This window comes from Rhodnius prolixus, unplaced genomic scaffold, assembly GCF_049639745.1.
Source record: "Rhodnius prolixus isolate KJV_2025 unplaced genomic scaffold, Rpr scaffold_5, whole genome shotgun sequence".
NCBI classification, from domain to species: Eukaryota; Metazoa; Arthropoda; class Insecta; order Hemiptera; family Reduviidae; genus Rhodnius; species Rhodnius prolixus.
Genome location: NW_027411624.1, coordinates 2,382,023 through 2,404,839, shown reverse-complemented (window position 1 = coordinate 2,404,839; position 22,817 = coordinate 2,382,023). Strand labels below are relative to the sequence as shown.

Here is a 22,817-nt window from a genome sequence, read left to right as displayed (position 1 = left end):
GGTTCACAGTGGGAGATATAGAACGGCCATAATTTTACAGAATTTCATGGCCCAAAAAATTTTCAACCCTTTATATCTTCTACCTTTTTAGATCTGTGCAGAAAATAACTATAGTTTATAATTGAGAAAAACAAAGTGTACAAGAAAACAAAATTTCATACGAATACGTGGTTCACAGTGGGAGATATAGAACGGCCATAATTTTACAGAATTTCATGACCCAAAAAATTTTCAACCCTTTATATCTTCTACCTTTTTAGATCTGTGCACAAAATAACTATAGTTTATAATTTTGAAAAACAAAGTGTATAAGAGAACAAATTTCCATATCAATACGTTAAGTCGGTGAAGGACTAAGTTTGGAAGTGTAAAGAAATCAAGAGCATTGATGTTTCAGAGATGTTCATCGATTAATTATAGAGCAGAGCCGCCAATGTGTTTGGTAGGCAAATTTTAACGAGTTAGGATAGATCGGTGATTCAGTTACCCATTAAAGAACTTTGTTGCCAAATGGCATCGCAAAATTCTTTATATTACCGAACGTTACCACGCATCTTGTATTAGGTTTATCGATTATTAGTAGTTATTGGTATTTAGAAGAAACCTTTTCCTTTGTAATTAGTGGCTTGGTTTTTGTTTATGACGAGTAATTAAGTGAGAAAAGTTATAAAATGGCTGATCTCCATTTGATCTTTCTTTGTAGTTAGTTTTGCGGAATTTCATACATTTTTAATTCTCGAATAGGTAATTAATGATTTTATTCGTGTAAACAGTAATTAAATTAGGTTTTATGGTTTAATAATATATTTATTACTACAAAATGAGAAAGGTTTTTTGCACTCCCATGCCCCTTGGTTGCCATCTGGTAACATTGAAAACATATTCTTTTTCCGAAAACATTTTTCGTATATTTTTCACCATTATAAAGCATCCTATAAAATATCATTTAAAAAAATTGTATAAAATAGTTACTGTCCTTAATGGGTTAAGATAGTAATTAGGTAAATTACCGCTAGGGGAGACGTGGGCGGTCACATCATTTTTTATTTTTTAATTTATTCACCTGACTGCCTTTTTAGGATTCTCTGCAGCACCTCATCAAAACATGAATAAACCTGTTTCAGAGTAATACAGCAGCTTAACGACCTATTGTCTGGCCAATATTGTCTGGAAATATTGCTATCAACGTTACAACCTTGCGGATGCTGCTATATGATGATGAAGGTAATACAACTTCTCTTTTTCTTATTCAACATAGAAGTATTTCGATGGTGTCAGAAATGAAGATAATTTGTTTTAAGCTGCAGAACAGTGTGGCCTTAGTTCATTGTTTTGTCGCTTCTGCAACAGCATTCACTTACTAAGCGGAGACAAAATATAATACAGAAAATAGTTCTCATCGAATCGCTGCATACCTCTTCTAAATAAGTGATTTATCAACAAGGATGATGAATCTGCAACTTTCAGAATAACTATTGTCATGCTTGAAAAGATGTATTTCTTGAAGATGATTTTCAAAATGATCAACTATCTATGGAAACAATCTATTTACACACGCTACTACAACTTGATTCATTGGAAGTTGTCTGACCTGGTAAACTTATCCACTCAGTGGGGTGCTAAACTTTGGCAAAATGTAGGTACCTTCTAATCAGAGAATGTGCAGATTATGTTGAAATTGTGATTGCTGCGAAATGATTTCTGTATTCCTCAAGAATACATACAATTTCTAGCAAATTAATAAAATATAAACAGTATATAAAGGCGTGTAGTGCAAGGCATTCAAGGTTAAATACGCCACTCGTTTTAAGAAAAGCTTATCGCAGTAGCCTCGTTTCTACTAAACGATAGCATAGTTTTGAATTAAAAATATGTACATTGTTAAGGTACTTGAAGTTGAGAAATCCAAAAAAAAGCTTAAAAGTCGCAAGTCCCAGGTTTGAGAGGAAGTTATGTCAATCAAATTTTCAATTCGAGCTTTTATCCCAGCATAAGAAATGGTGTACTCTGGCAAAAGGGTAGGAAGGTTAAGGTTTCCTTTGATGGGTTACTTCATCCCTTAATTAACCTCACTTATAACCTGTTTCATGTTAGTAAAAAAGTAAATAATTATGTGCCTAAAATTAGAAGTTTAGAGAATATGTTGCAGTTTGAACTTTTAGATTTTATTAAAATATTGTCGTAACTAGACGTAACAGAAAGCAGTATCCTTGACTACCTATTTTTGTTTATGAATTTCAGTATTTGAAAAGTGGAGATTCAAGATGGATGGGCTGTTTGTATAATGTTTTCCTCGCACTGTGTGCAGCATCAATTCTGTGCACTTGCGGAGAGGAAATTAACTCTCAGGTATTATGGACTGTCAATTACGTTTTGTAGGAACAGATTTGTGCAACCAAATGGTAGTTATCTGCTAGTTGTCAATTTAATCGTTATTTTTTAGCCAAGCTTTAGACTAGGTCATCTTCAGGGCTGTGGAGCATATGTTATACAGAAACCAATGAATGTAGTTAATTTTACAATAAGGGCAATCACCCAGTTACAATGAAATATAATTTAATGTAACTTATAAGTAACATATGATGTAATTTTTAGAATATATGTATATATTGCCATAGGATAGTAATAATAATCAATACTATATTGTACGATCCTCCTCTCAACCCCTAAGTAGTTTGACGTCTTTGGATAGCGTAACAATTTCACTAAATTTTCATTATTTATTATTATTGTTACTATTATTGCCTATCTGCTGTTAATATTAACATTAATATTATTGTCATTCAGTTGTTTATCTACACCGTAATACCTCTAGCAAATGTACTACACTATCAAACAAACGAGAAAGCTAGCATCAGCCGGAAGCAATGCGTTAAACTAGTGACCAATACTCACAGACAAACAATCCAATAATACGCATGTCACCTGTACTCTCTTTTTACTACACTCTAACTGACTGCCGGTGTCTATGCAGCACGAGCTCGCTGTTCCCTCTCTCACCCACCGAGGATTGCTCTCCACCGCTACCAGCCGTGCTGTCAGCAATTTAACACATCAATCAATAATATTATAATTTATAATAAATAGTCTATTAAATTTTCTATCTGTTTCTAAATCTAGTTCCACACTCCTTTACATTATTATTATTATTGTTATTTGTTTTTGTTTTTGTTATTTATTTTGTTTACACGTTTGTTAACATCACAGAACTACTGCGATGAATTTCCATTGAAAATTCAGTATCCAAACTTTCATAAGAATTCAAAACTTACTCTTAACTAGGGTAGCAGATTTTTAACGGAATTCCGTGGAGATTGCAAATTCGCAAATTGCTTCCACTAATTAAATAATATTTGCATTTACTGTAGTCTTGAGAAAAGTTAACAGCAGTTTGGACTGATTGTTGACTAGGTGGAGAACTTGCATGAAAGTGCGTACAGAGGTTCCTGGTATGAAGAACAGCCTGCAGCCAGGAAAGATTTGAAAATTTTAATGACCGTTACAGCTAGACCATTTCAATTCCAGTATAAGGGATTGGTTATGTTCAACTTACGACGTTACGCTATGGTAACTTTTCTATAATTTGATTGGATATAAAATTATGTTGCTAGGAAGTCCATTGGCGTTTGAGGGATCTTGGTAGTTCCTTAATAGAGGTTCTCTTAACAGTATAATACTGTAGTTTGATTAGAGTTTGTTTCTATAATTATTTGTTTTCTTATGGTTTCCAGGTAATTCAAGGATTCTACTCGTACACAACAATGTTGAGCAACTTGGAAACAGGTTCAAGTTGAGAAATCCACTCTGTTCTTCAAGTTTCATGATCGTCTGATCTTCTGGAGCTACTGGAGCATCAGCTTCCAAAACATGAATTACCACTCTCACTTCTCCTAAACTAAGAATTAAGGAATTTGCCTTACATTGTTACTGCGTCTGCATTCAAAACAATAACTTTAGGCTAAAGGCCAGCCAGATTCACTTCGAGATAAGGCTCCATTCATATAGTACGTGTAATTTCTCCTTTAGACACTTATAACTCTATCGTCCCTCTTACATTATAGTTCAATGTACACATAACCATGAAATGAGCCAAATTAGAGGTCTATCTTTAGGTAGTTTAAGGTACCATTTCACCTTGGTTAAGTTCATTAACAAAAATTTGTAATGCTCTTAATGTAAAAAAAAACAAGTTGCAATAATAATATTTGCTAACCAGAGATCAGTTAAACATGAATTCCGCGATAAAATTAAGCTTGATTGTCTAAAAATGTTTATTAGATTAGTATTGTGATGGGCAATGTTATACATTATAATTGTTTATTATAAAAGATGCACATTATATTACTTCAGCAGTTGCATTGTTTTAAAATTAAATGAAATTGTTAAAAATTACAACCAGAACAAAAATAAAATGTTGCACAATTATTATTTCTAAATTAATTACTTTATTCATTGATTTATTCAAATAATTGAAAACTAAATGATAAAAGATTAGATTCTGAACTTCATGTATTTTGTATTTTATCTGGCCGTAGTCCTTGGTATGTAGACCTCTGGTGATATTTCGTCTCATAATCTGGATGTAAAAATATAAAACTGGTAGATCTTTTAGTTTGTTAATTTAAAGCCATTTTCCTTATCATTTGCTTCTGCTCTTTGTTCTGATTTTCTACTAATGACGGTTATTGTTTACTCTGTTGTTTTTCTTCTCTTCTTTGTCTGAAGTACCTCCAATTTTGTAGGGCAGTGATTTCGTGTGTGTGGTTAAGTAATAGCTTCTAGAGTTCTGTCCTTTCTTTTACGTCGCACTCTTTTAGTTCGCCCTCATTTTTATGTCAATGTAAGGGGTGCGATTATCTAAAGTTCAAAGAAAACGGGAGGTGCGATAAAAATTCCAATTTTAAAAGGGACAAAGGATCTTACTAAGCGAAAGCGTGTGTTGTTCCCTCACTATATTTATCTCTTTAACAAAAACTTACAGTTTAAAATGTTAAGTATAAGGGTTGATTAAACGCCAAAAGGTACACAAATCAGCAAGTACCCAACATTTCATTAATACTTCATTAATATTTAAATAATTCTACTGCATTAATTTTCATTAATATTTTTTTGAATTTATTAGATGTTCACAGACCCTTATGCTGGCCATTTTAATCTACAAAATATTTGTTCAAGTAGAACACCATTTAACTTAGATTGACTGTAATAAGATAAATAAGATATGCATATTTTTATGACAGCTAACATAATTATTCCAGTATTTTACTATAAGTAAAATTAGAGGGACTACATTAAATTACAATTGAGAAATGAATAATTATTGTTGAATAATTTACTTGATATTACCTACGCGTTATTACCTACGCTCACAAATACTTCGGAAAGGCGAATTCTAGACTGAAATATTGTTTTAAATCCGTGATTCAAATTTAAATAGTAGCCGACTCTACTTAGTCTTTATCTACTTTAACGTGCATGTACATACTCGTACATACATGTGACTACTCAGAATAAAGAGCATAATAAAGATAAATCAGAAGAATAATTTGGAATAAAGCTAAAATAAAGTACCTATTTAATTATGAAGATATAATATACATTTTATCATAATTAGAACAAAAAAATAAAATATTATGAATGAACAAAGGGAAGGGATTAGCTATGCGGTTAGCGTATTGGATTCCCACGTGGAGGTTCCGGGTTCGTATCCAGCTGCAGACCCTTTGATTTTCTCTTTCTAAGAGCTTCTTACAGCTCACTGTCCGGGTGATGGACAGTGTTGTCTGTAACGAGAGAACACTGTCCGGAGGCCGGCAGTGCACTGAAAAAAGTTCCGGGCGCCAATAACCTTAGATGTTGACGCGACTTAAATCATAAAAAAAAGAAAAAGAAAATGAATGAACTGGCCAGCATAAGGGTCTGTGAAACATCTAATAAATTCAAAAAAATATTAATGAAAATTAATGCAGTAGAATTATTTAAATATTAATGAAGTGAAGTATTAATGAAATGTTGGGTACTTGCTGATTTGTGTACCTTTTGGCGTTTAATCAACCCTTATACTTAACATTTTAAACTGTAAGTTTTTGTTAAAGAGATTTTTGTACCTTTTGAATAGATTTTCCTTTTTGTATGTTCTTCAAAGTTACATATCTGCTTTACAGATTTTATTAAAATTGGGAATAATAAATTTTAATTGTATCATTATAACCTGAAAAGGTGTTAAGTCGGAGTTACTACCACTGGAGAGATCTTTTTAAAGAATGATTATAGTTGCGGTCCCCAAACCATCCTCAATAACAATTTTTTTGAGAAAGCATTTTGAATAAAATAGGAAGGTAATTTGTACGTAAATAGCAAAATTAAACTGCGATTTCAGTTCTTCCCTTTAAGAGGAGTAAGAAAAATAAACTGCGATTACAGTACTTCTCCCTAAAAGGCAAAGAGGCAAAGATTTTGAATCGAACGACAATTCATTGATGTAAATCGGTTCACTCATTGATAATTTTAACGATTGCAGTACTTCCTCTTAGTACGTGTAAGAGCATGATGGCACTTCACAGCCACGTAGAGGAGCTTTGATCACTTCTTCATGCTAAATTTTATCAAAATCGGACTAAGCGTTATAGAATAGAAATATTGGTAATAATAGTTTTAGAAAGGGCCTTACCTGGGTGGGGCAAACTCCCCTCCTTATGAGGCACAGCGTCGAGGCTTTTAAAGTGCAAATCTGTACAAAATTTCGATTCGAATGACACTTCATTCATGAAAATCGGTTCACGTTTCGATAATTTGAAACGATTGCTATACTTCCCCTTAACAAGTGTAAGAGCAGATCGTCGTTTTAATGTTACGTAGGGGAGCCCTAACCCTGTCATCCTACCAAATTTTATCAAAATCGGGCTAAGATTTACAGAGTAATTAATTATAATAATTTTGGAGGGGGCCTTACATAAAAGCGGCTAACTCCTCTCCCATTCCATGTACAGCGTCGAGACCCACAAAAGGCACATCTACATAAAATTCCGAATCGAATGATACCTCATTCATGAAAATCGGTTCACGCGTTTAGGCGCTACGTTGTTTACAAAAAAGGTAACAACAACAACAACAACAACAAGAAGAACAAGAACAAGAACAAGAACAATTTTTGAAAATGCCGTTTTTGCTCATTTTCAGCATCTTTTTTCTCAAAATCTATCAAATCTAGGTTGTTGCAAAAAAATTACAGTCATAAAGGAGGATTTGCCCTATATTATGAAGAAAATTTGGGAATTTTATCTTTTATAGAAAAATAGAAAAAAATTGTCAAAGTTGGGTGTTTTTCAACGTTACGCTTTTTCGTGCAGTTTTTGATGATCAACCCTTATACAACTGTCCTACCGGACAGTTTTAATCAAAAGCTTTTGTATATTTTTTGTTCTTGGAAATAAATGATATTCGTAATTCAAGAAATTGGCTCTTTCCATTTACATAAATGGCAAAGCTTTGATTTTGTTGTAAATTTTGCCTCATAAAACTCTTCTTCCAGAAAGCATTTCATCAGGATGTAAGAGATAAGAAATTATTAGAAAGTAATTTTGTAATCAGGATTACTTCAAAGAACGCAGAGCCATCTCTCGAATTTACTCTAGAAAGGATCTTATCCGCATACGTTGTATAATTATTTGATGCAAACTGAGGTCAGTAGTTTTTTCACTTTATTAAGTCAGAGAGGGTCCGAAAGTAAGAAACGAAAACTCTAAGCTGAGGAAAACAAAGGAAAAACTGGTGGATATCGTCTAGCAATTTCCTCAGTTGATGGATTCAGGTTTGAGCAAATTTGCACTAAAATGGAAGAAACATGTTTGGAAGAGAAGGTGTCATTCAGCCAGAAGCATCCACCAGGTTCAAGATAATATCTCCTGGTTTTAACCAGAACTGTGAAGAGTTGTAGCACTCTATTCCTTTTCTACGGACAATCTGGTGGTAACCGTAGCGTCTTGATTGGATGCATATACAGGGTGACCAGAGTTATATGCTCCACCCACTTTTTTTTCAACGGCAGGAAGTTTCGAAAAAATAAAAAACACGTATTTAATCATTTTTAGTCTAGTTTATTTTCAGTGATTGATTCATTTTTTGAAACCCCTGTATCTTGAGATACAGCATCCAACTTTTGTTTTTCAAATGGAACGTTATATTTTTAGTCTTTGAGCTCCTAAAAACAACAAAAAAAATTTTGAAATCGGTTGGGTTTTTCTGTTCAATCTGTTCAAACTGGGCACAATCAACGGGTAGGCAAGCCAAAACTCTAGACTCCCACGCTTTGCTTGTAGCAGCACTTCCGGTGGCGAAGTCAAGATCTAGGGAGGCTAGAGTTATTCGACGTTCAGGTTGTTTTTTCTACAAACGTTTGGTGTGGAGTTACAGGAAATCAACTACTTCTACAGAGAGAACTTGACTGGTGAAAGGTATCCAACTTTTTTTAAGAGACATTTTGCCAGTTCTGCTTGAAGATGTTCATCTACAACGTCGGCTAGATATGTACTTTCACCAAGATGGTTGCCCGGCACATAATGCGAGAGTGGTTCGAGGTTACCTAGACAGATATTTCCATGAAAAGTGCTTAGGGACTCATTGTCCAATCCAATGGCCACTTCGATCTCTGGACTTAACCCCAATGGACTATTTTTTTGTGGGGACACCTGAAAAATAAAGTGTAGAGTATCCTTAATCCCGTGGCTTCAGTCGATGATCTTAAACGTCGAATAACTCTAGCCTGCCTAGATCTTGACTTCGCCACCGTAAGTCCTGCTACAAGCAAAGCGTGGGAGTCCAGAATTTTGGCTTGCCTACCTGTTGATTGTGCCCAGTTTGAACAGATTCTTTAAAAAAAATAACATAATTTTGACAATAAACTGAATTTTGTTTTTCATATTTTAAATTTCCATAACTATTGAAAAACCTAACCGATTTCAAAAAATTTTTTTTGTGTTTTTTAGGAGCTCAAATACTATAAAATGTGCAACAAAAAATATAACGTTCCATTTGAAAAACAAAAGTTGGATGCTGTATCTCGAGATTCAGGGTTTAAAAAAATAGGTCGATCACTGAAAATAAACTAGACTAAAAATGATTAAATACGTGTTTTTTATTTTTTCGAAATATTCTTTAAAAAAAAAGTGGGTGGAGCATATAACTCTGGTCACCCTGTATACTCTCTAAAATGCCATATTTGGGTAATACCCTATTGCGTAATGATAAGGATTACATTTTTTTTTTTTTAAACATCCGGGTTTGAGGAAAATTCCTCAATCCGAAGTAGGGCTTTACTCCCAGGATTGTTCTCTTTTAGAGGGTTTCTCGAAAAGGACTCCTGGCATTTCCTGTGATCTTTGAATATAAAATTGATTGAATAAAAAAAAAACCTATAAATATATTAAACTGATGAAGATGTAGTCAGATCGCTAATTTTATCGCTGATCTTTTAAGGAATAAATAAATATCAAATATTGTACAAATTTCCCCAGCAGTATTAGGCTCTAGGTGTGGAAAATACAATTTTCATTTTGTATTTTAGGTGCCAGAGAGTACGTAGTAAAGGACGACATTGACAAGTTTGTTGAACCTTTTGGAAATTGCATAATTTTTTTACATCTGTCTGGGAAATTTTTCAAAATACTTCTAAATCAGAGGAAAGTTTTCAATTTTCTAAATCGGTAAGTGATTGAGTAATTTATTATTGTGAGTTGATATTTTTTCAATTTATTAAAATTTTCCCCTCATCTAAACATTAACCTCTTATTAACAATAGCAAATGTTTATGTCAACCCAGATTGGAACAGTGATCAAAGATCCAGTTTATGTAGGTCATGTCACTGAAATTGACAAATTTATTAAAAAGCTTATCTTCTGCATCAATCTGATCATCCATTTAACTCTGATTGTTTTGATATCGTTTACTGTCAGCAACAATTATTTAACTGCAATGGAAATACCAAATTTATTATTCCCGGTAATCTTTATAAATATTCTGTCCTTAATTGATTTAAGATAATAGCAGTTCTAGACTAGACCCAGATGATATATTATTTTTAAAAACGAGATAACTGAATGTTTACAAATTAAGAAAAAAGAAGAAGTTATTTATAACCATAACAAGATAACTGGCTGTAGACAATTTCTCATAGCAACCCTTTCTAACGAAGATATACAAGTCTTAGGATCTAATACGGTTCTAAAAAGAGAAATCCATCCGCAAGGGTCTAAAACTACAGTGGATGATGGTATCACATTCAGGTCAGGAGATATATGGTACTTTCGCCGATCTTACCACAGAAGCTGCAGATGCCATTAACCAAATTCCTCTCGTGCTCTCTAGATTGACAAGGAAACCCATTAACTTACAGTATTCAGTTTTACTCAGGCCTCACATCTGTTCGCCTGGCTTTCTTGTACCGACTCTTTTACAGCATTTACTAAAGGAATTCATTTCCATCTTTGTAGTCAGTCTTTTGTGGATGCATTTTCTCCCAAAGCTCATCTTAACCCCTCTTAAATTTAATAACATGAGCGATAGTGTTTGGATCATGAAGGCCTGTTGAATTTAAACTTTAAAATCTATCAACAAAGCGAACATACAGTGACTCCCATTAATATTGGGACACCTATTACAAAATGATTTAAAAGGAAAATGAAAACAACATACAAAAGATTGGATTTTTTTTTTTTTTTAAATAACATTAGCAAAATCTGTGGAAATTATAAAATCGATGAAATTCCAAACTGTTAGGTAGCACTTTTTGAAAAAGTGTTAAATAAGGCTCTCAAAAATATTGGGACACCAGAAGTGCTAGAGTTTAAATGTTCAATATTTAAAATCTCCTACTATTTAATATTTGGTTGGTAATAATTTAATAATTGCTTTTTGACTTAAAACAGCCCTCAAACGATCAGGCATAGATGAAACAAGTTTTTGGTTAATTCAGGTGGTGTTTTTTTCCCATTCTTCCAGGAAACATCGTTTTAATTCATTTTTGTTAGATATTACTCGTTTACTTAAAGCACTAGCTAAATATTGCCATAAATCTTCAATGGGATTAAGACCTGGAGACTGCGGAGAGGTTTGGAATACTTTTGGGCAATTATATAACAGTCACTGGCGTATCACCCAAGCCGTAGGTTTGGGGTCGTTCTCTTGGTAGAATTTAAAAGACCCTAAAATACCCAATTTTTTGGCATTTTTTTTCAAATTATTTTTTAATATATTACTATAAACCATTTTGTCCATCACTCCATCAACAAACATTAATTCTCCAAATCCTGATGCGGACATCTAGCCCCAAACCATAACTGACCCACCTCCACCCGGTGGTGCAGCTTTAAAACCCTTTAAAGTTGGCTGTAAATTCTTCTTTTCGAGTTCAGCATTCGCTTTCCTCCAAACCATATCCCTTCCATCTGGCTAAAAAATATTAAATTTTCATTCATCGCTAGAGTATATCATTCCAAAATTCACTATTTTCATTAAAATATTTTTCGGCAAATTTCACTCTCTTAGCACGATTTATCTTACTGACAAAAGGATTCTTCCAGGCTACTCTACCATGATAGTCGAGTTTTCTTAGCACTCTCCGAACAGTTTCTGCTCCATTTTTGCTCTCTGAACATGTCAAAAATTTCACATTGAAGTTTTGGAGCACTAAGTCGGTGATCTTTTTTAATTCTTTTAATATATAACGCTGCTCTCTGCTGCTCTCTCTCAGAGAGCAGTTGAGGACGGCCTTTTTGTGGGATTGAAACAATTCTTTTTTCTTTTTGGTAACGCTGAATGATGTTCCACGCAGTAGATGTTTTAGGTCCGATCAGTTTTTCTGTCTCTCTAACACTTTTTATTGTCTTTGTGCAAAGAAATTACAATTTTTCTTTGTTCAATCGTTGTATTTGTATTTTTGCGCGACATGTTATACGTGGCTTGATTTATATAAACTAATTTAATTATTAATTTCATATTGAATATACGTATGCTTAAGGTATATATTTACAAATTGTATAAATATTCGGGCAAAACCTTGGACAAACTATAAATTATAATAGTGTCCCAATATTTATGAGAGGTAGAATTTGCACTTATTATTATATATATTTTTTTTAATCTACCAAAACATTTTTATGTACTTATTTAAATAGTTTTTATTTAATTAATAGTAATTATAAAATGAAATGAATTTATAAAAATTTGAATAAATGGGTGCCACTTTTAATTTTCGTCAATTTTGAACTTCTGTATGTACTGTCCCAATATTAATGGGAGTCACTGTAGATCACTCTGTACGTTGTGTAACTTGTCTCAAACAGAAGACTCTTTCCATTTCATAGCTGTCCGTCCCAGATCGAAAGAAATTAGATTACAATGTTTTAATCAAGAGATATTGCAGAAAGATGTTTTAATAAAATATTTAAACGGAGATTACGACTGGAATTCAGTTTTCGATTTCTGTAAGATTGCCACAAGATTACGTCAAAATGTTTTACATGTTGTACTCTAGTACGTATATAAAATTTGAGATGATTATTTATTTTGTATTACTGTTATTTTAGTTATTTTTTTCTTATTTATTTTTTATTAATTAATTTAATTATTTATTATTTTATTTTATTTTTATTTTTGCATAAGCATACAGGTTGTCAATTTATTTTACTTTTGCTTATTTGGAGAATTTTACTTTTATTCACCCGTTTGTATTTATTTTTTGTGTAAATTTTCTATCTCATTTTTTGTATTTTGTATTTTTGTACTTAGTTTTTTGTATTTTGTATTTTTGTACTTAGTTTTTTGTATTTTGTATTTTTGTACTTAGTTTTTTTGTATTTTATTAGTAATATACCAAATGTATTTAATTTAATGTATGAGATGACCGACTCCCCCGATGGTCGATGATCAGGAGGCAGGCTTTAATAAATTATTATTATTAACTGCTTCTGCATTTGTAATTTCTTCTTGAGTTTTAACTGAACGAAAATATTTAAATGTTTGTTTCATTAAGTCACCCTACAAATAGAACTAGCTAACTACAAAAATGTTTCCACTCTTCATAAAGTTTAAGAATTGTTTGTTCCTTTTCCTGTAAGCGCAAATTCACATTGGCACATTAGAAGCATGTATTTCCGTCAAATGCAAGTTTCAGAAGAGCTGTATGAAATTTTATGACTTTTTAGTGCGTAAAACGCTTTAACTAAAAGTATCACAATTAGTTATTTATATTTTTTCAATGTGCGTACGAGTAATAATTAAGACTGTTAAATATATTATTGTATATATTGTTGTGGTGCACTATTTTCGTAATCAATACTATGAACTTACGAATTTTATAAGGTATTTTTTTATATTGTTTGATACATCCTTTATTTTCCACCAAAAAAATATAGTCGCCGTAGGTATAAATGATTTGAGTGGCGTTTAATAAATACTGAATACCTAAGTTAATGCCTCAGATATTTATCAGATATTATTTTCAAAAAGAGTAATAAATCCATTATTTTACGTAGCTGTAGTAAGGTGCTTAGAGATTCTGTAAAGCCTTATGACTAGAAAAACACAAGTGAATCGCAGAAAAAAGCGCTTCAACTCAAACCTTGGGACTGAACAATAATAATTTAAATAATTCCTTACAGAACAGGAATAAAGTTTAAATTTCAGAATATAAATATATTTAGGTGATTATCGGAAGGAAATAGATAAAAGTAGTAAAGTTAGTTTTGGAACACTACAAATAACGTTAACAAGGTACGCAGTACGTATATGGTGATAGTGTTAAGAACTGCTATTTAAACCAAATTACAGCTTTGGTAAATTATTGATGATGTCTCACAGATACCCAGTCATTTCTCCAGGCTATATTTTCTGTTGAAAAATTCATCGCTTACAAGGTAATTTGATGGTTTACTTTGAATAAGCAAACTAGAGCGCCCAGCGGCACTCATAAAGACTGCAATTAAAAGGCTGTTTAAAAAATTGATAATTCAGTAAATAGCCGAGTATGGGCTGGGAGATATATTGATGTTGTGAAGGTAGCTGAGTAAGGAGTTCAGTTCTCACTGGCTGGTCGCTATTGATCCCACCAATGCTTTTCCCGGTAATTTTTGTTTTAATTCTTTGACAAATTTCATTCATTGCTCTTGGTTCTTTAAAAACTCTCTCAAATTTTAATAATTATAAAACATTTAAAATCTGGCAATATTATTAAAACAAAAATATACTTCTCGAACTAAATTTAAAAAAATAATAATGTAATAAAACTATAATAGATGGTTTTGAACGAGGGTGTCTCAGGTAGTAATCACTAGTGTTCCTTCATCACGAAATTCCAAGATATAGCTTTCAGTCTTAGATAAGTCTTGTGCCTTCTACTAACCTAAATACAATTCCTGTAGGACTAAAGGATTCAGCCAAGCGATTAGAGATTTAGAGACGAAAAATCCTCTCCAACAAATTGAAAAAAAATTCATATTGCTATTTAACAAGGTTACCAAATTTTCTGTGGTGTATCCATTCCATACTAGAAGAATTGGTTTAGGAAAAGGTAAATCCATTATGATCTACAAATCTCCATTATTCTACGTGAATCACCTTTTGAAAAAGAAACCAATACTTTAGCTTAATTTACCAATAATTTCGCTTGAGTTAGTCTGTGCTTTCACTAACCCCAAGTAGGTCGCTTTAGGATGCGACTGGCTATGCGAGTTTGTGTTGTTAGGCTGTGATACCCTTGGGGACACCATGATTCTTGATTAAGTGACTTCTCCATTCACTTCCATAGATTCTAGAGGATCTATGGCAAAGAAGAGCGATATTGGTTTTTTTACAGGATTAGCAACAAAAGTAAGAGTTTGAGGACTGCAGGGATTCATCTAAGGTCTGTCTCTAAGTAACATCTAAAATTTTTATCCTTTTTTTGATTATCAGAATAATTTCCTTTGTAAAAGTTGTTGAAACATTTGTAAATAGTAGTTAAAATGCTGAGTTTGTAGAAAAAGGCATTCCAAAACGAAACGTGAAACGTCTTGCATTTTTTTACTGTTCGTAAGTTAAGAACTTGAAACAATTGTCTTGCAAATTTGTCCCAGGTGGGTTCCAGTTTAGCTGAGTCCCTTCGTTTTGCGAAATTGTTCCTTATGTTTGTGAGAAGAAGTCTAAGAGAGAGTCGTGTGTGTTTTTCACGCTAAATATTTTCTTTTTAAATTTGGAATCAGAATCACGGAGATTAATTTTTATACTTTTTTTTTTATTCATTTATTGAAAAATTTACAACTGCAAAATTAGCATTTAGTAAATATGATGAAGGGAAAAGATGAGCATAAGAGTGGAGCAGTTGTCCAGTGACAACCCTCCGAGATATTGTCTAGCTGTGAGGACTGAGAAATATGCAGTCGATAGATTGTGAATGTGATAAGGAATAGTGTAATTAACAAGGTAATAGTGCTGAGTGAGAATAGTGACTAAATGAGATGAGAGAGGGATATTATTTTTGATTTTTTCCTCAAAATTTCAATATAAATATGTCACTTATATATATAACTTCTTGTCTCTTGTAGAATTTTAAAAGGCTTTCACCAATACAGTTAATCTACTACTTACTGACAAGATGTGGACTATTGAATGAAGATGGCCGCCCATGGACTGTGATCATCGCCACTTACCATTCCATCATGCTGATATTGGTGGGTCTTCTTACAGGTGAGAAGAGTACTTGAGTTTCTAATGCCGGGTAATTTTTTCTTATAGGAAATTTTAGTTTTACGTTTTCAATTATGTTGGACTTGGAGTTTTCAAAAACACGTATTTGACGAGGTAGTTGGGCTCAATGGAACTGATGTGTTAAATTTTCTTGATATGTGGTTTCTACTTTTTTCGTTAAAATTAAGTGAATGGTATTTGGTATTTATGTTATATTGCTCCTAAGGCGCCACAGCAGCCGAGTGGGTTAGAAGCGAGACCCGTAAAGCTAAGCATCTATTGGGGTTCCGGGATCAATTCCTGGGCTTAGCCTTGGATTTTATTTAATATTAAAGCATGGTCGTCCGTCTCCACCCACGATCGCTGATTATGTTCGCAAAAGATAAAAAAGTATTACTACTTTCGGAATATATTTTTATTTCGAAATTCAGAATTTGAAAAAAGTAAGAATTATGTTTTGTATTTCGAGTTTGGGAAAAAGAGGAAGTGGTTTAATTATTTTTAACATTTTTGTTTACTAATATTTTTATTTTGTTTTTAGTCGCAAAAGTTTATAAGAAATTGGATGATATAAACGAGTTTATACTACCACTCATGCTGTGGGCAATGATCATCCATATATCTGGAAAATTCTTTTATTTACTAAAAAATCAGAGGAAATTACGTAGCTTACTAGATCGGTAATATTTTTATAATTTTTTTTTTTTAATTTAGTAATTTATTGCATTGGCAGGAGAAGCAGTAATTTGCACAGTTTATTTCAACTTTACGCCCTTAAATTATTTTACGTTTGCGTTACCCAGATTGGAACAACTACGCCAGGAAGAGCTCGGTGATTCTGTCTACGCTGAACATTTCATCAAGGCCGACAAGATTAATAAAACTATACTCTACTATCTTAATCTGAACATTCACTTGGTTCCGGTAATTTCTACCGGGTTCAACGTTTTGCACGATTGTCTGTCTACATCTGAAACTCCATCTTTAATGATGCCGGTATTATTATTATTGCCTCTTTTCGCATTTCGGTTGTGTTTTAGATATTGAGTTTGGGTCAGAAATTCACTTTTTGTTTCTATGAGTTGACCCTGCGGCCTTTATTTAGATCTTTTGACCACTGACAAAACTGCTCACAATGCAGAACGTCTAGTGAGATGATTCAGGGAAGTACTAGGAGTTGAAGTAAAAGCCGCAAGGAATAAACACACAAAGTGGGTTCTAGGAATTCCCCCCTCAACACTTTATAAATAACTGAGGTTTTCAGACAGAGCAAGGATAACATCTTGGTACCTTCAAGGCCATGCCTCAGATCATAGGAACTTCTTCATTGCTGTTTGCATGAGCCAACTCTCAGTGTGGCCTAGCCCAAAGAGGGGCCAACCAAAACTAATTTAGACTCAACGCCTGAGTCGTCCAATTGCAAATTATTATTTAATTGAAAACTATTTACAGATATGGATTCCTTGGGAGCACCAGAAATCTTGGCCTTACGCTGCAGCGGTTATCGCTACCACAATAATGGCATTTTCTGGCGTAATTGTGTTTGCTACGTTATATTCCCTGCTAGTAACAATCACCTTGCAACTGTCAGCGTTGGTACAAGTGTTGCAAGCTAAAATGGAGAAGAAACAAGCAAACGATAAGAGCATTTTCCGCCTGCACATTAATGTTTTACAGTAAGTGAAAATGACAAATTTTAGAATATTTGCCAAGTAGCTTTTACTTTCTTTTAATATATCAAATTTCTACCAAAGTCCAATTTCTATACATTGTGCGGTTCTAAAAGCTTCACAATATTATGTGAACAGAGAAACACCTTTATTTAGCAAGCAGCTTATTCCTACTTTACAAAAACTGCAATAATAAATTGAATATATAAAAATGTACTTTTTTTTTTTTAAATTGTCTTAAGATAGTTAAGTCCATGATAGTTTTTTTTTAGTCATCTTCGGTCTATATCCTGTCGAGTCGGTGGTATTGTCCTGTTCCCTAGGAATTTCTTGCTAGAAAGTTTTAACTTCAGTTAAGGAAGAGGAGAAAGTAATTAGGTAAATTGCCGCTAGAGGAGACGTGTGAAATCACATCAACTTTTTAAAAAAATGTATTCACCTAACTGTCCTTTTAGGATTCTCTGCAGCACCTGATCAATACACGAATAAACTTGTTTCAGAGTACTGCAACAGCTTAACGACCTATTATCTGGCCAATATTGTCTAGAAATATTGCTATCATCATTACAGCCCTGTGGATTCTGCTACATGCTGATAAAGGTAATACAACTTCACTTTCTCTTTTATTCAACATGTAAGATTTGGTGTTAGAAATGGAGTTCAATGTTTAAGCTGAAGAACAGTGTGCCCTTAGAACAATGTTTTCTCGCATCTGCAACAGCATTAACACACTAAGCGTAGACAAAATATAATACAAAAAAAGAGTTCTCATCGAATCGTTGCATATCTCTTTAAAATAAAATGCTTTCAAATCTTGCTAACTATGTGATTTATCAACTAGGATCACATACTAAGCCGTACTGAGTCTGCAACTTTCAGAATAACTATTGTCATGCTTGAAAAGATGTTTTTCTTGAAGATGATTTTCAATCAATGAAGATGAAACAATCAAACTACATATGCTACTACAACTTGGTTCATTGGAAGTTGTCTGACCTATTCAGTGGGTTGCTAAACTTTGGCAAAATGTAGTTACCTTCTAATCAGAGAATTTGCAGTTTATATTAAAATTGTGAATGCTGCTACGATGTTTTCTGGATTCCACAAGAATACATACAATATCTAGCAAATTAATAAAATATAAACAGAATATTAACCCTTACTTAACCTTACTTATAATCTTATTTGTAAACTGTTACATGTTAGTAAGGGAGTAAATAATTATGTGCCTAAAATTCGAAACTTGATGAATATGTGGCAGTTCGAACCTTTAGATTTCATAAAAATTGAGTATCGTCAGTGTTTACACGAGGTGTTTTGTTTATTCTTCATCAGGAGAATTCAAAACAATATTGTTTCTTTTGACAACACAATTTCGAAAATCTGTAACGATCAAAATGCTCTTACTAGACGTAACAGAAAGCGGAATCCTTAACTTGTGAACCTAATTTTGTTTATTTTATGAATTTCAGTATTTGAAAAGTGGAGATTCAAGATGGGTGGACTGTTTGTATAAAGTTTTCGTCTCACTGTTCGCAACATCATTCCTGTGCGCCTGCGGTGAGGAGATTAATTCTCAGGTATTATGAACTATCAATTACATTTAAGAACAGATTTGTGCAACCAAGTGGTAGTTCTCTGTTAAATGTCAATTTATTCGTTATGATTTAGCTGTAGACTAGGTCATCTCCAGGGCATTGGAGCATATTTTTTTTACAGAAACCAATCAATGTTAATAATCAATACTAAATTGTACGATCCTCCTCTCAACCCTAAGTAGTTATTTCTCTTAACGTTGGATAGCGTCGCAATTTCACTAATATGAATATTTTTTTGGTTAATATCATTATTATGTCATTTCCTTTTACACGGAACACCATAGAACCACTACGATGACCTTCCGAAGAAAATTCAGTTTCCAAACTTCACCACGATTTCGAAAATTGCTCCTAACTAAGGTAGAAGACACAGACTATTTATTCTCATTTTTAACGGAATTCCGTTGAGATTGCAAATCGCTTTCACTAAACAAATAATATTTGCATTTACTGTAGTCGTGTTGGTTCTTTGAGAATAGTTAACAGCAGTTTGGACTGATTGTTGACTAGGTGGAGTACTTACATCAAAGTGCGTACAGAGGTTCCTGGTATGAAGAACAGCCTGCTGCAAGGAAAGACTTGATAATTTTAATAACTATAACATCTAGACCACTTCAATTCCAGTACAAAGGATTGGTTACGTTCAACTTACGACGTTTGGCTACGGTAACTTTTCTATAATTTGATTGGATATAAAATTTTGTTGGCAGCAAGACCATTGTCTTTTGAGGGATTCGGGTAGTTTGTAAATAGAGTAATAGTATAATACTGTAGTTTGATTAGAGTTTGTTTGTACAATTATTTGTTTTGTTGTGGTTTCAGGTAATTCAAGGATTCTACTCGTACACAACAATGTTGAGCAACTTGGAAACAGCTGATTAGTTAGAGTTGCTTAATGAAAATATTTCTAATATTTAGAGCACCTGAACACTTGCTTTCAAGATGAGATATCCACACTTTTTTCTCTTACTTAAAAAAAAACAAAAAACACTGTTCTTCAAGTTTCATGATCGACTGATCTTCTGGAGCAACTGGAGCTTGCAGGACATGAATTACCACTCTCATTTATCCAAAAATAAGAATTAAGAAATTCTCCTTACATGATTACTGCATCTGCATCTAAAACAATAACTTAAGACTAAAGGCCGACCATGTTTTACTTCGAGATAAGGCTCCATTCATTCTGAAATTTCTTGTTTAGAGCACTTTTAACCCTATCGTCACTCTTACATTATAGTTCAATGTACACATAACCATGAAATGAGCCAAATTAGAAGTCTATCTTTAGGTAATTCTAGGTACCATTTCACTTTGGTTAAGTTCATGAATAAAATTTTTAATGCTCTTAAAGTAAAAAAAAAGTTTTAATAATAATATTTGCCAACCAGAGATCAGTAAACATAAATTCTGCAATAAAATTAAGCTTGATTGTCTAAAAATGTTTATTAGATTAGTATTGTGATGGGCAATGTTATACATTATAATTGTTTATTATAAAAGATGCACATTATATTTCTTCAGCAGTTGCATTGTTTTAAAATAAAATGAAATTGTTAAAAATTACATCCATAACAAAAATAAAATGTTGCACAATTTTTGTTTCTAAATTAATTAATTAATTCATTCATTGATTTATTCAAATAATTGAAAACTAAATGATAAAAGATTAGGTTCTGAACTTCATGTATTTTGTATTTTATCTGGCCGTAGTCCTTGGTAGGTAGACCTCTGGTGATATTTCGTCTCATAATCTGGATGTAAAAATATAAAACTGGTAGATCTTTTAGTTTGTTAATTTAAATCCATTTTCCTTATCATTTAGTTCTGTCTCTTTATTCTGATTTTCCACTAATGACGGTTATTGTTTACTCTGTTGTTTTTCTTCTCTTCTTTGTCTGAAGTACCTCCAATTTTGTAGGGCAGTGATTTCGTGTGTGTGGTTAAGTAATAGCTTCTAGAGTTTTGTCCTTTCTTTTACGTCGCACTCTTTTTTATTTCAATGTAAGAGAACGTTTATTTATTGAGTAATTTATTATTGTGAGCTGAAATTTTTTTCAATTTATTAAAATTTTCCCCTCATTTAAACATTAACCTCTTATTAACAATAGCAAATGTTTATGTCAACCCAGATTGGAACAGGTACGCAATGAAGTGATCAGAGATCCAGTTTATGCAGGCCGTTTCCCTGAAATTGATAAATTAAAAAAAAACTAATCTTCTATATCAATCTGATCATCCATTTGACTCTGATTGTTTTCATATCGTTCACTGCTTGCAAAGATTATTTAACAGCAAACGGAAACACCAAATTTATTATTAGCGGTAATCTTTATAAATATTCTGTCCTTAATTGATTTAAGATATTAGCAGTTCTAGGCTAGACCTAGATGATATATTATTTTTAAAAACGAGATAACTGAATGTTAACAAATCCATCCGCACGGGCCTAAAACTACCGTGGATGATGGTATCCCATTCAGGTCAGGAGATATATGGTACTTTCTCCCATCTTACCACAGAAACTGCAGATGCCATTGACCAAATTCCTCTCGTGCTCTCTAGATCGATAATGCTCCATAAGGAAACCCATTAACTTACAGAATTCAGTTTTACTCAGTCCTCAGATCTGTTCCCGCTACAAATGCCAAGTCAGATCTTCGCCTGTCTCAGGCCAGAGAGATTTGATCAAAGTGTGATTTATCTTTATTCTGAATAATCATCACATTCACTCGCATATTAAAAAGAAAAAGGGAAGTTAGAGTTGGTCTTTTACTGTCGTAATTTGAATTACGGAGTTAAAACGAAATTTCAGTCTTGAATTCGTCTTACGTGAGCACAGATTAATAATAATAATAATAATAATAAATAATAAATTGTTTATTAGTATTTCAAAATACACACATAAAAGTAATTTTTCATTTTTAACATTAAAGCATGGACTTCTCGTCCGTCTGCTTGAGTTGCACCTTTTAATTACTATATAAATTAAGAAACAAATCTTTTTGTCTGTTGAAGCTTTTTAGAAAAACGAACTTGGACTTTATTCGTGTTATGTACATCAATTGCAACAGAGAATATAAATATGTGAGCACAGATTACGTAGTTAATAACAAATAAATAATACTTGTAATTATAATTCATTCATTTTCAAACTTTAATTTAATGTAGCCCTTTAATTGAGTACTTGTTGTAAAGAAGTTTTAGAGCCAACTTAAAATATGCATATCTATTATTTTATATTATATTATATGTATAACATTGTGGGGAGAACACCTAGATTAACAATGCAATTGAAGAAAACTACATTATCGTATAATATTAACAAACTAGATTAATTACATATTATTATTCATGATTAACTACTGCATTAAAACTGTCCGGTAGGACAGTTGTATAAGGGTTGATCGTCAAAAACTGCACGAAAAAGCGTAACGTTGAAAAACACCAAACTTTGACAATTTTTTTCTCTTTTACTATAAAAGATAAAATTCCCAAATTTTCTTTAAAATATAGGACAAATCCTCCTTTATAACTGTAATTTTTTTGCAACAACCCAGATCTAATAGGTTTCGAGAAAAAAGTTGCCGAAAATGAGCAAAAACGGCTTTTTCAAAAAATGTTCTTGTTCTTGTTGTTGTTCTTCTTCTTGTTGTTGTTGTTACCTTTTTTGTAAACTGCGTAGCACCTAAACGCGTGAACCGATTTTCATGAATGAGGTGTCATCGATTCGGAATTTTATGTAGATGAGCCTTTTGGGGGTCTCGACGCTGTACATCGAATGGAAGAGTAGTTAGCCTCATTTGTGTAAGGCCCCCTCCAAAATTATTATTT

The 22,817-nt window shown here is 32.8% G+C and overlaps 1 protein-coding gene across 1 annotated transcript; it reads left to right on the top strand.

Annotated features, from left to right (window-relative positions):
* The first annotated feature begins 13,940 nt into the window (after nucleotides 1–13,940).
* Nucleotides 13,941–22,524, top strand: LOC141458271 (putative odorant receptor 19b). Its single transcript, XM_074136025.1, has 9 exons — nucleotides 13,941–14,117; nucleotides 15,577–15,718; nucleotides 16,260–16,398; nucleotides 16,522–16,714; nucleotides 17,171–17,394; nucleotides 17,889–17,988; nucleotides 18,861–18,968; nucleotides 19,497–19,652; nucleotides 19,809–22,524. Exons 1-9 carry the CDS (start codon nucleotides 14,106–14,108, stop codon nucleotides 19,866–19,868), a joined length of 1,134 nt encoding a protein of 377 aa, XP_073992126.1. The 5' UTR covers nucleotides 13,941–14,105; the 3' UTR covers nucleotides 19,869–22,524.
* The last annotated feature ends 293 nt before the right edge of the window (nucleotides 22,525–22,817 follow it).

Bases quoted from the DNA above. Each gene is read 5' to 3' on its own strand.
- LOC141458271 (XM_074136025.1), top strand. The intron at 15,719-16,259 runs GTGAGAAGAGTA...TTTTGTTTTTAG, and splicing joins ATTGGTGGGTCTTCTTACAG to TCGCAAAAGTTTATAAGAAA. The intron at 16,715-17,170 runs GTATTATTATTA...AACTATTTACAG, and splicing joins CTCCATCTTTAATGATGCCG to ATATGGATTCCTTGGGAGCA.